The following is a 14,264-nucleotide window of genomic DNA, read 5'->3' on the forward strand; positions in this document are numbered from 1 at the left end:
TCATTCAAATATTGCCAAAAGAGTGCTATAGCCACAACTGGGCCTAGTATTCCCCTAATGTTTGAGCTATGAAAGTCACCAATGAGCAAAAAATAAAATAAATCAAGTAAACATGAATAATTCTCTAACTTTGATCTCTACTCTATTATCTCATATTAGAACTGAATTATGCAGGGTGGCAGGAAAACGTAAGTGCTGTAAGTTCTGACCTGTAATCAGTAATCAAAATAAATATTAAGCTTTGATGTGGCACAAATGAGGACAAAATGAAGATGACAGACAAGATGAGACTCCATTTGGTTGACGGTTTATTTCATGGTGGTAGGAACACAAGACAAAGGTCATAAAGTTAGTAATGTTCAGGTCATGCCACTCTTATCGGTGCACTGCCCTTTGACGAGGTTTGCGCAGTCAGACAGTAGTTTACAGAGGCCAGACATGGAGGGTAATCCACATGTAGACATAAATAAGGAACAGAAAATAGATTCAAAAATCAGTAAATAGAAGATTTTTTTTGTAAAAAGCCAGATGGGATATTTGCGTAAGCCCTCTGGGATATTTTTTTCATATGAGTATGAGCATTATTACTAATATAGTCATTATTATTATTATTATTTTGTATTACTCATTTACATTATCAGAATGAGGCTAATACACTGGCTAAAGTAACAAAACAGTTACATGGATAACGTCTTCGTCACCTGCTCGCAGTTCAAGATGACTGGTTTTTAAGGCAATTCATAGTTTCCATCCAAACCATACATGGACTGCAATTGTCTTTTGTGTGTGTGTGTGTGTTCTCGAGTCCAAGTGGTTCCACCTGAAGTGGTCAAACTCCAAGAAGAGTGTAATAAAATAAGACCAGTTTAAGCTTTGAGAGAGTGACTGCTGGAATTTTAAAAGCATCTTGGGACACTAGAAGAGGGATTCCTGCCCTGGTGCGGACGCACACAATCAGCTTCAGTGCTATTCCTCCCCCATTTACAGAAGTATAGAGCATCGTGTGGGTGAACAGACAAAAGTCAGACATGGCTCCAGTGTATAGTACTAAAAACATAAACCTCCACAGATCACACGTTGTTGCTAAATTTACACTTAAAAATTGCAGGGCTGTACAAAAACAGGTTGCTTGATGACTTTTAAGGAGGGAAAGATAATTAGGAACCTAAGAGAGAAAAGGAAACGAACAAACGAAAAAGTACAAGACCATTTGATACTCAACCACGAACAGGCATGATTTAGTCTCAGAATATTGCCAAGGTTCTCATATCAAAACAAGTTTCTTTCAGTCATTCATCGAAGCTTATTGTGGTTCAGCAAAGACGACTCCACGTTGCAACAGTTCACTGAATTGTACAGGATTCGCACTAGTTAAACAAACCCATGCGTTACTAGGTTAGATCGCAAGTACTGAAGGATTATGTATGTTTTCCCAGTTTTTTGCGGCTGCTATGGCTTCAAAGGGTCACAATAGCGTCAAAGTCTCTCTCTTTTTCTCTCTCTTTCTTTCACTCAACAGCCGAAAGAAGAAAAAAAAAAAGATTCCTCCAGGAATGTTCCTAGGTGAAATACAAAAACATGAATTTAAGTCTCAGGTAGAGTTTTTTTTTCTCTTTTTTTGTGAAGATTTTTTTCTCTTTGTGTTGACTGACTGCTGTTTGACAGGACATTCCCAAGAGAAGTGGCTCTCGTGATAAGATCTCCCTTTGCCTCCTTTCTGTCTGTCCTTTTCTTCAGTCTTTGCTTTCAGCACCTCCTTAAGGTCAGATATGGTAATAACTCTTCCCTTAGACGCCATTAAAGGCCCTGCAAAAACTAACTGCTCCCGAGAATAATACAGAAATATATATCTATCACAAACAAAACAAAAAACAAAAAAATGAGGAATGACCAGACTTTAAAGATGTCTGTGAAGCCTGTACTTTCTGAAATCACTGAGAAGTGAAAATAAAAGAAGAAAAAGGAACCTCGATTCGTTTAAAACAAGAACAAAAAACGCCCCCCTCCCCCGACTCCCAGTTATTCAAAATAGATTCTTTTTCTTGGACTCAAACAAACAAACAAAAAAACCCCCCAGATTTTTCAAACCAACACTGCAGAAGTGCATGCATTTATAGTGGTCATCATTAGTTCATCTGCTGATTGTAGAACAGAACGCACAATAGTACAGGAGAAGCACAATTTCTCCAACGAGAACCCATCTTACATATTCACAGTCTCAGGTATTATTTATATACTCTATATTTATAACATCTATCCATGTCTGTGATTCATGTCTTGACTTATGACTATTAATATGCAAGTCATTGTTGCACGCAGCGCTCTCTCTCCGTCACATCGGGTTGCGGTGTTAGTGAGTCATATTTCAAAACTAAAGGCTTGGATGGGATTCAGATCGAGTGGAGAGTTTTTTCTTTTCTTTTTTTTCCCTCTTTTCAGGGTGCTGTGAGATGGGGTTGATCGAGTGCTTATGACTGTGTACTTTCTCACTGTAGCAGCTTGACTGATTTCTGAAAAGTCCCATTTGGAAAATACAGTGGACTGAATACCAGGGCTGAATACAGAGTTTCTTGACTGTAGTCGGCAGCTGGCTGCAGCATCGAAGAAACGCACGCACCGGCTACAGCATCCATCTCTCGTGAGGGAATGTGTGTCTATCAAAGATGTATAGGCCATGCTTGGGGAATGTGGAACGGCAGATATGGCACCGAGACAAGGCAGTAACCGGAGATCATCAGCAGGGTCCACCGTGTTCAAGTAAAGGATGAGAATAAAAAATAATAAAAAACAAAAAACTGGTAGGGCTGGTTTTTTTTTTAAAGATTCTTTAAAAACATCAAATGTGACATGGATTTAATATCTGTGGTTTTCACCGAGGTGCCTTCTTTTTGGGAAAAAAAAAAAAGAAGGGCCTTGAAAGAAAAGGAATTTTTTACTGTGAACGGAGGTGCGGATAAGAGCAAAATATATAAAACAAAAATGAAAACAACATATTCATTTTCTTTCCATATAAAAAGCGATGAGAAGTATACAAAAATAGAAAATAATTACAGCAGGAGACATGGGCGCTATAGAGGGTGCGGGTGGGAGGGTTTCTTTTTCTTTTTCATTGCTTGCGATATTTCTGTCTTTGCTGGAGTTATTTGGCGGCGGAACAGTGTAATATTCTGGGGCTGTTTAAGGCGTCCTCCACCAGGTGGAGATCCACCCCGTCCACCACCACGTCCTTGATGCAGCCAACGAAACCCGTGCTGTAGGCCTTAGGCAACCGGCGGGCAACCGGCAGCTCCTCCAGACCACCTGAGGAGGGACAGGAGACGAGGTTACTTTGACTGTGAGTCACTGAAAAGGTTATTTCAGTCAAATCAGCCAGCAGTTCCTTTTTAACTTTAAACTTTTCTTTTTTTCACCTGCAGAAAAATACTTTGCACAACTAGTCAACTAATCTTAAAAGTCAGTGTAGTGCCCCTTTAAAGATCAAACAGCGGGATAAGGGTTCGGCTTTTGCAACGAATTAAACTGGAAATATCCATCAAATAGCCAACCTTTGAAATATTTTGGTACAAACTACAAAAGCAGCTACATGGTTTTGTCAGGTTGTATTACAGCCTTTGATATTTTTCACTATGACACCAGCTGATGGACATGACAGGATGACAGTGTATTTGTCAGACTGCCGTGATCAAAGTGAGATGGAGCCTAGCACGGCAGTCACACAGAACTGAAGTCAGACAGAGAAGAGAGAATGTTCTTTTAATTTGACACGGTGTATAAAGTACTAAAAAAAAAAAACACTACAAAAGAAAGGTGGTGACGGAGTATAAAATGATGAATGCTTAACATCCTCATTATTTTTAATTTGTTTCCATCTTTGGTGCTAAGTGCTCACTGCCGTGCTGTAAACTCCCCGTGTATCACATGTCCATCACTTAGTCTTCTCAGCCCTCTGGCAGCCTTTGTGTATATAGAAGTCTGATTTCTTATACGTGCTGCTCTTTGCTGCTCATAGCTGAGTTGGCCCTGAGGTACAAAACACAACAGCATCCTGAAAGCAAAAGAAAACTAAAAACAAAACATTTCAGAAATGGTCACTTTTTTTTTTTTTTTTATGTTGTTGTGTTTTTCGAACTCTGGGCCACCACTTGTATACAGCTGCTAACTACCCACTTCTTCTCGTACTTATTTCAAAGAAACCAAAAGCAGAAAATCATTCTTTTCCTCTGTGGCTCAAACCCCCCCCCCACAGAAACGGAGCTGATGGTTTGCAGCAAGTTTGCAGATGTTAAAGGTAGAATCTGATCTATTGAACATTGTGGACTATGCTTAAAAGCTGAGTCTGTGCCAGGAAACCAACCAGTTTAAATAAACTCTACTAATTCTGCCAAAAAGAGAATTATGCTGGAAGCCTGTTGATGGCTACAAAAAGTGTCTGATCTATGGGCAACTTCCTAAGCCAATTATTAGTGGGGGTGTATATGTTTAGCCTTTATTTAAATATTTGTGATCCTGTGTGGTTTAAGAAAATACCAAATAATTTCAAACTTGTGCACCAAATTCTTGTTTTCTAAAGTCATTAAAGATGTATGGTGTAGAATTATCTCACCCTGGAAAAAGAACAGTTCTAAGAAATAATGAAAACACCCCAAACTACCATGATATTCATGCCCATGATAAATGCTATATAAACTTATGACCACAACCAGTGTTGGGAAGATTACTTTTAAAATGTATTCCACTACAGATTACAGAATACATCCCCAAAATGTATTTTGTAACGTATTCTGAATACTTTGGATTACTTAATATATCATCATGCTTTTTACAACTACATGAATGTACTATTGCTGTGTGATCTATTACTATTACTGAAGGCAACTCGCCATAACAATACCAAATAGATTTAAAATCTTAATATAAAATGAGTAACAGTAGGGTGGACATTAGGTAAAGCTGCACTTTTTGCCGCGATCTCGTATGGAAAACTATTCCGCGCGTATATAAAACAGGTCCGCGGCTCCGAACCGTAGTAATGGGACCTCTGGCTAATACGTTAGGTTCCGTGTCGGGCTCGTAGCTGAAAACTAGCTTTACTTTGTTGTCTGGGTCAGCTTTGCTAAGGAGAGACGGAGAGAGGCGTTGAAAGGCTGCTTCAACGGAATTTACTGTTTCGAAGGAAAACACGATCACAGTGTACAGTCGAGTCTTAATAGCTTACATGTTAGTGTGCAGTACGCAAGATCGACAGCGCACAATGTGCTTTGAGGTAGCAGCCAAGAAAGGTGAAGTTTGTGTCTGTGAACACCCGTGTGTACACTTGTGTGCACACCTGTGTGGATCGGCACACTTGTATTCAAAAGGTTTCTCCATGTAACGATCTGCTAGGGAGTGTGGGGAGCCATAGCCCCGTCCCCCAGGGCATGAAGCAGGTGGAGGAGATCCAGGCCCCAGAATACGAGGACCCACCCTCCTGGGAAGATCTGAGGAGAGCTCCAAACGAGAGGTCACCCAGCAGCCATGGAGCAGAGGCCAGAGGGGGTTGTAGTGACGTGCCTGCAGGCTCTGCCGGCAGCCAGCTGTGCCAGAAAGGACCGGGCCTCAGGCCCAGAGGCCGGTACATGGGGTGCCCGGTACATACATGAGCGCCCAGCCCCAGACACCAAGAACCACCAACACACCAACATCTGAGGGCATCGGCCACTGGCAGGGAGTGTGGTGAGGGGAGATAGGCCTCCATACCTCGGAGAGCCTGAGATGTTCCCAGAGAGGTGGAGTCTACGACCCAAGATGACATAAAGACACAGACGAACAGGCGCACACAGACACAAACATGCATTCCCACCTCCATATACACAAACAAATACTCGGCACTCACCCGACATGGAGACAGACACAAATAGACACTGTACACACATTCACACTCCCCAAACATACTCTATATGCCAGGATCAGGTACCCCTGCCCCCAGAGGGGCAAACCGTACCCGGACCCAGGAGAAGCTTCTCGGATGAGAGGTGAAATGTCTTCAAACAACTTAAAGAAGTCCAGACGCTTTTCTTTCCAAGCTCCTTAGACTTCCTTCCTTGGACCACTTTTAATAGACACTGACCACTGCAACGGGGAACACCTCACAAGGGCTGCAGATCTGGAGATGCTCTGAGCCAGTCGTCTAACCACCACAATTTCACCTTTAGCAAACTCTCTCAAATCATTACGGGTGTAATTCTTCCAGCTCTCCTAATTTTTGGGTGCCTGCTCAGGTTCCTCTTTTGATGGTGTTTTGAGCAAACATAAAGTAGTCATTAGTGTCTTTCTCACTAAGACAGCGTGAAACATCTTTATTGAGAATTATTTTGAATCTGTTCTTAGGGGGAGAGAGACCATAGCTTCATTTTCCATGCCTTACCTATTTAGCCCTCTTTTCTGTTTCCCTCTTTGGTATCTACAGGGTCAGAACCCTCCTGCATCCCTTTTCCTCTTTACTTGATGCCCGTGCGACTCATTTCACCCCCGCACCTCCATCTCTTCCATGTTTTGTGAGGCCGAGAGTTCACATTCCCGCTGAGCTCTTTACATCCCCTGTCCCTGCCCGCATTAATCGGATTGTGTGCCTCAGAATCAGGAGTCGACAGGGCTAATTTCATGCGAGTTACAGATGAATTAATGATGAACAGCGAAAAGGGGATTTAAAAAGGGAGAAGGGCTCTCGATGGGAGGGCTACGTGAGGATTATATATTCTTGCTGCAGGGCTCGCTCAGCACCTGTTCCACTGCGCTGCCTCCCCATGTGTGTTTGTGTACGTGTACCTGAGAGCACGAGCACACCTCTTACATGCGGCGAGGCTCTTTAAATGTCACTCGGGCTGCTTCTCCTCACAGACCTGCGTCTTTTTTTCGCTGCGCACTGTGCATTTTAAAGAACAGTCTGACTTTATTTTGCTGCCCGTCTTCGATGTTATTTCCTCAGAATGTTCAATCCAGCGGTGCTGTGTGTGTTCTTTCAAAAATGATTTCTCTGAGCCAAGTTCAGCTTAAATTTAACTCGAGGTAGATAACGGGCCGACTTTGGTCATTTTCAATTCAGGAGAGCAGACAACTTTGGAGTTAGTCAGATAGCCTTTCATTTCTCAACTCAATACCTGAATAGGCTTGGACTTTTTTTTTTTTGCCTAAACTGCAATCTTTTTTTCACCTGCCAGAAGCATTGACTTCATTGCTCACTTTTTGGCAGCCCAACCAGTGGCTAGGATGAAAAAGCACTATTCTGCACAATTACAAGCATTGCCATGCTTTATGTATGGCATAGCTAGGCACATTTTCAAGTCTGAATTAAGAGTTCAACTTTTTCCTGCATGTGTGGCCACCTACCCAGCCAGAGTGCTCCATCTGTGTCCAGCTGTGTTGATGCCAGAGGTGATGACCCTGTCACCGGTGCCTCGTTGCCAACCTGTAGAGAGCCGTCTCGAAGTGCTCTAAAGAGGAGAAAGACAAAAGGAGAAGGGCACTGGAAGTGAGTACGTGTGTGTCACAGCGAATAGCTTTAAATTGCAGTTTCGTTTCGTTTGAGGCATCAAGACTCTATTGCTCGACTGCCAGTATACTAAGCACTCACATAACTGCCTTTGCCAAGCAGTGTTCTAAACGTGCCTGTCTACCAGCTAACAGATGCCGTTAGAGCACCATTTATTTGAGGTGGCTCCATGTGGCGCATTAGCACACACTTAAGAATTGTGAAGACAGAGCTGATTTGAACCCCGCTAAAGTGGGCTTCCAGCAGAGAGACTGTCATTAGAGGCAAGCCAGAAACACAGCTAGCTATGCAGCTTTGTGAGTCGTATGCCACATGCTGCGATTTACACCATCATTACCATCGAAATGATGTCATCTTCTCATGCGGTCTCCCTGTTAGTCTGGGATGAGATTTGGCCTAGTTCCTGTTTGAAATGGATGGAGCAGCTTTTCAGGGATCGATTATTCCCGCCTTACGTGATGAAACCGAACAAATTATCCCCCCACGTGACCAGTCGCCGCTATGCCGAACGTAAAATGCTCACCGACGATAATGCAGGGGTCGCAGGGAAGGTGTTGAGTTTGGGCAATGAATTTATTTTTAATGAAGAAATCCATTAAAGTGACATCACCATGGGACAGAAAAGTTCGGCACACTTCGTGTTTTTTCTCTTCTATCCATTATTCATTTACTAAATGTTATTTTCTCTAATTCAAGTGTTATTTATTGTTCTTGCACATGCACCTACAGTCACTGGCCACTACATTAGGTACACATTTTCAACTACTTGTTACTTTGTTAACACAAATATCTGGTCATACATGTCACCTTGGCATTAAGACGTAGCCTAGACGACCTACTGCAGTTCAAGCTGCGCATCAAAATGTGGAAGAAATGTGATTTAAGGGACTTTTAACATGGCGTGGTTCAGAAATCTACTAGGATATACCCACAAAGAAATCTCTTACTGATTCTCTGGCACGAAGAAATTATTTAGTTCTGAAGGCAAAATGGGGTCCAATCCAGTGCCAGCAAGTGCAACTAATAAATTCAATTCAAATTTTATGTATATAGCACCAAATCATAACAACAGTTACCTCAATACACTTTATATTGTAAGGTAAAGACAGTTTAAGAATACAGAGAAAAGCCCAACAATCTGATGACTCCCTCTGAGTAAGTGCTTTGGCGACAGTGGTGAAGAAAAACTCCCTTTTAACATTAAGAAACCTCTGGCAGAACGTGAGAGGAAGACAGGAAAGTGAGTGTCGGTGAGTGTCTATGCACCTGCTACAGGTTTGTATAGACAAGGCTCAACTGTATCAAAAACTGTTTATGATGTGACTGACTAGTTTTGTGGTAAGTACAACGTCATCTGTCCTGACAAACTGATCAAATAAATTCTGTTGTTAAAGCCACCCCCTTCCAGCTGTGGGCCCTTGCGAAAATTGTCACCTGCTGACTTTGAGAAAGTAACTCATGCATTTATTTCATCCAGGCTTGACTACTGGAAAAGCCTGAAGGGCATTTGTTTTTGCACTTTGCACTTTTTGCACTTGAGACCCATGTTTGGTAGTAGTACTAAGCTTATGCATTAAAGTGCATCAGACTCCACCTCCGGGTAGCAACACATATGCAACAGGTTTAGACTTCATAGTTGGCTGCATGGATTAGTGCAAGTTTGCACAATCTAAGGTCTCAAGCATTAAATCTGTTAATGATTGATTTCACACATTTTGTAATCTCTAAGTTACAAAAATGTCCCTGAGGTTCACTAATGTGTGACAAAACATGAAACTCCATGAACGATGAGACTTTTTCAGACTAACATCACATGCATTTTCTGACTGTTATGAAGCTTTTGAGTTTACATAAAACAAGGGGAATACCATAGGTATGCATATATGATATGTCTCGTGAGCCAAGTTTTTGCAGAGGCAAAGTCATTTTCACTTCTCTGGTGAGGCAGAGGTTCTACGGTTTGAAAGTCCCAGTTGTTAAGATTATAGCAATTTAAGCATGTGGTATGTCTACAGCTGTCCTGAGAGGTCAACGACAGTTCAAATGCTCACAGTCTGCTTGGACCTTCGTCTTCACTACTTGCAGCTATATCAATGTTATTCATACTGTATTTCTATTCTTTTAAATCAAGCATTCTTGCAAGTCATCTACAGAGCAAAATACAGTGATGTGTATGAAAGGGAAATACACATACAAATACGCATTCACTTTTCTTATTTTTTTTACTCATTTATTTCCTGCCTATGTGTGTGTGTGGATATTGCAGGATGTTCTTCCTTTTTGAACATTCATTACCGTGTCAAAGCAATTTGATGCATAATATCATCCTCGTGCATGACCAGGCATGAAAATAACGTTAATCTGGAACTAATCAGAGTCATCTCAGTGTGAGGGATCGCTGTGTAGCCGAGGATTCATGCAGGAGATCACGGTGTGCAGCAACACAAACACAATATGGATTAATTCTAATCCTGGTCTAAATGTAAAAGCTTCCATCACTGATCCCCTGTTACCTATCGTCTCCCGTCTTACCTGCTGGCCTTGATGCGTATCCAGCTGTTGGTGTCAACACGCACAGTAGAGCGCAGCACCACGGGTTTGGAGCCCAGGTCATAGGTCATTTGGACATGTCCATCTACAATTGCTAGGGCAATGTAGTCTGAGCGCTCCACGCCCTTTCCGCTCCACAGCACCAGACCCTGGGTCGTGTCAGTTCGGATGCTTAGTTCAAATTTGTTCACCAGCAGAGCCTTCTCGCTAGAAGGAGAGAAAATACATGTTCATTTATTTGTCTGCTACATCAGAAAGATTTCTAATCTTTAACATACCTATGGATATTGCATATAGGAAGCAAGGGTCCTGTGCTGTCGTCTCAAAGGTGCATTACCTGTGATGACATCTGGTTCTATTTGCTTACATATTTAGAAAGAAAACTTTGTAGCTTTAACTCTGCAATCACATGCTAACAGAGTTACCGGGATTTTGAAGGAGAATCAGGATTCTGGGTGAGTAGCAGGGGGCTGTTTCGCTATTAGCTTTTCTACATCCTACTGAGCCTGAACTGCACTGCTGCCTACTGCTTCCTTTGTTGCTTTGTGCATTGCTCTGTGTGTGTTGTTTAGGCAGCTGTTTGATCTCCCGTCTCTTGACTGCTACAGCTGCCAGGGTGATTTGGATGCAGAGACTAGGAGACTTACCTTCTATCCTTAAGAGGCACTGTAAGCCACTGTCACCGCTGCGCGAGAAAAGTACACAGAACAATGTGCCTCTGCTGAATTCGTGCACAGACAGACAACACCGCACATCCATGTCTGCATACAAACACACTAACAAAGGTCCTCCGTGAGTCCACCAGAGATACAGCAGACATCCAGGCAATCATACCTCATCATTCAGTCTCTGCACATTTGTTTGCACATCAGCAAAATGGAACTACTTCCAACGTCTTCAAAGGGTATTTAAACACAAAGACAGAGACAAGGTGAGGGCACGTACGACAAAGAACCAACAACACGTGGATTCAATTAAAACAAAAAACAAACAAAAAAACAACACCACAGACCTGGAGATAGATTTGACAAGACAAGACAGACAACAAGGCAAGGGAGTCAGCACAGCAAACAGGGAAGCACATGGGAGTACAAACAGGACAGGAAATGGGAGGGAATACAGAGAGAATGAGAATAGCAGCTCTCCTTAACCTCGAGGAGATTTTCTTCATTTTTTTCCCTGTTTATCTTCCATTAAATGATGTCTAAACAAAGCAGCAAGATGATATTTAACTTTGGAGGAAATAAACTTTGAAAGCTCATGCCAAAAATGATGCCAGTCGCCTCAGCAGAAGCAGAGGGGGAAAAAAGGATTTTCTTTTCCAAAAACATGCTTAGGTTACAAACATCGACCCCCTTGATTAACCAAAACTGCTGAGGTAAACAGGAACACACACACACACCAAAAAAAAAAAAATTTCTCCAGAGAGAAAAAAAAAACTAACAAAAAATACAGCTTAGTGAACCTTCTCCTGGCAAACCCTCAAAGAGCTTACAGGGCCCAATAAATCTCCACTGGAGCGGATTGTCAGTGATAAGGTCAAGGTTATTAAAAGTGCTGAATATATCATGAATAAAACAACGGCGGCGCACAGCGCTCTAGATCTCATATACACCGCAGACTTCATAGATTTCTGCTGTGATGCTGTTTCTTTTTGGAAATGGAAGAGTTTTATCTTCTCGGATTTTTTTCAAAGCTGAAAAAGGCCTCTCAGGGTGTGGACCTACGTTTCAACTCTAGGTGGCAGTAGTGCTTAGAATAATAAAAAGCCATGTGGGAGGACAGCTATTGCAAAGAGACTGCAGCTCTGGATGGATTTGTGCTGTTATCAGAGCTCTTAACTTTTTCAGAATTTATTGAAGCATATGCAGAGGCTCTTTGCCTTTCGTATTGGTAACTCTATCTCAGTAATGGAAACAGTGTTGTCTCTGCGGAGGAGGATTTAGCCCTGTGAGAGGTCGACGAGGGGTTGTCTGGAGGGAAGGGGAGGAATGAGGAGGTGATACGCAAGCCGACAGCACCACATTTTTGATAGCTTTGAGAGACTCACCTCTGGTCGGATGGGTTCTCCAGAGACTCGGGACTTAAGGGAGCAGGGGGAGAAAGTCAACGGCATGCAGTGTAAGCGCAAGGGGCAACAAGGAGAAAGGGAGGGAGGGAGGAGGGGAGGGAGGAGGTCTAGTTTAGGCCTGGAGCTGCAAAAAGCATAACTTATCTGCTCTACTACAATATCGACCACGTCAAGTCGATAACAACTGTTGTGTGATCATAGGAAGAGTGTAGCTTAGCCTTGATAACACCACAACCATAAAAAGGTTCTTAAGGGAACCGCTGAGATTAAGATGGATGACTAACTCTCCAAAATGCCTTGGGATCAAGCATTTTTTAAACGAGTGAAGCATCAAGATTAAGCACATTCATGGTCAGTGTCCACTGAGGTGCAGAGCCCGCTTTAAGTCAGCGTCCAATTATTGACCAGCTCCTTTATATTTATGGCTCTGCACGCTACAGTGCTGCACCAATTACCTTCTGTCCAGAGATGAAAGCAGCGAATGAGAAAAATTGGGCAATTGTCCAAAAATGGGGTCAAGCGCGTATCAGTTGAGAGTCATGGCCAGATATGATTTGTCTCTGAAATAATGGAGCTTGAGCGTAATCGACCTGAGCTTCCAGATATGGAGGAGGAGGAGTGATCAAAGGGGTGCTGTAAATAGTAACCAAAACATTAACCCAGGGTTAAAGTTTGACATTTTGGCCTTAGCGCCACTTAATGGCCAAGAAATGTATTCATTCCTTTTACCAGATCAAATCCCACCCAATTGATTGTGCTCCTTTAGAGTGCTGCACCAAGAGCCTGGTATGGTTAGATTCACCCTCATTGTGGCTCGTAGTAAATGTGACATCCATTAAACTTTTGACAGTCTGGCTTCAAGGACCGCTGTCCCCTGCTGCTAAGTGAGATTGATGCCCATGGCTACACACTGAGGAGAGAGATCTCAATTGGAGGTCTAATCTACAAAGGGAGACAAATCTGTGATTAACATGTCACAGCCTTTCTGTACAGTCGACTCTGTAATTATTCACAATTACAGTTAGAGATCTGGCAAAAATGAAATGACAGAAGCCCTGGCATGGAGTGGAACTCTGGGCGGAATCCAGTCGGCTTAATTTGAGCCGAATTCTGCTTCAGCGCTTTTTAAAAAAAGAGGTTACTTACCGAGCTAATGAGCAGGAAGAAAAACCTTTAATAACTAAGGCATGACCGAGGGTTTTCCCGCGCACAAACTCCACAGGCACCAGAAACTAGGTTGAGTTGTATTTAGTATAACCTCCTCTTGTAGTTTTCAAGGGGTCTCATTCATTTCTCACATTAGCGCTTAATGCCATTCAGCATAAAGCACGTGGCAATTCATTTTATTTATGAACGAGCTACAACCATGCATAAAATATTGCACATTCTCAGTACAGCAATTCATTTTCTCGGAGGGCTGTGCACAATGCTTATCATGCAAACATTCATGCTTCCCTTTGCACTGAAAGGAAAAAAAGACAGGAGCTAATGACAATGCATGATGCATTAAAAATAAGGAAACCTGTCAAATGAAATTATGGATATGGGCCTTGGATGTGAAAATCTGGCTTTAACGGTTAAGATGAGTTCTGTGTGGATATTAAGACGGGAAACTGAATGTGCTTTAATCTTTGCATTTGGGTTATCAAACATGGATTTTAAAAAAAAATTTTTTTTACTGCTGTTAGTCGAGCTGGATTTGAAACTTGGGTAAATACCCAGTGTTAAAGTCTACTTACTCTGGGATCTCATTGGTCAGTTGGCTTGAGTGAAAAGGAAAGACAGTGAAGGACATTCACATGAAACAAAGACACATGTGGACAAAGACAAGGGAGGTCAAGGACAGAGGACGAACAACTGGAATGCTAACGCCATCAACAAGCAGCAAAGACACATCAAAAGGCACACACGGATATGTGATTCTCCAGCCAGTTGTTTCTGAGTGAGTGTGAGGTATGAGCGTCCACGGCAGCATGATGATCTGCACACCGTAACCCGGTTTTGTGTGAGTGTTTGTGTGAGGAGCTGCGAGTCGAAGATATAGAGCCGTATGCTTGACGTCGTTTCAGGCTCGTCACATAAACATTTTTGTTTATTCCAACCTGGAGGCGCTCT

At 42.4% G+C, this 14,264-nt stretch overlaps 1 protein-coding gene across 2 annotated transcripts in view; it reads right to left on the minus strand.

Moving 5' to 3' along the window:
* Window positions 1–291: 291 nt before the first annotated feature.
* agrn (agrin) overlaps window positions 292–14,264 on the minus strand; it is a 283,985-nt gene continuing 270,012 nt past the window's right edge. For both annotated transcript variants that reach the window (XM_080900080.1, XM_080900081.1), the window contains 3 exons: window positions 10,061–10,285; window positions 7,366–7,469; window positions 292–3,300 (listed from right to left, as the gene is read on the minus strand). In XM_080900080.1, coding sequence (XP_080756206.1) covers window positions 3,140–3,300; window positions 7,366–7,469; window positions 10,061–10,285 — 490 coding nt within the window. In that variant the 3' untranslated portion in view covers window positions 292–3,139. The remainder of the gene's footprint in view (window positions 3,301–7,365; window positions 7,470–10,060; window positions 10,286–14,264) is intronic.

The sequence above is a fragment of the Rhamphochromis sp. 'chilingali' genome, assembly GCF_963969265.1.
Source record: "Rhamphochromis sp. 'chilingali' genome assembly, chromosome: 12".
NCBI classification, from domain to species: domain Eukaryota; kingdom Metazoa; phylum Chordata; class Actinopteri; order Cichliformes; family Cichlidae; genus Rhamphochromis; species Rhamphochromis sp. 'chilingali'.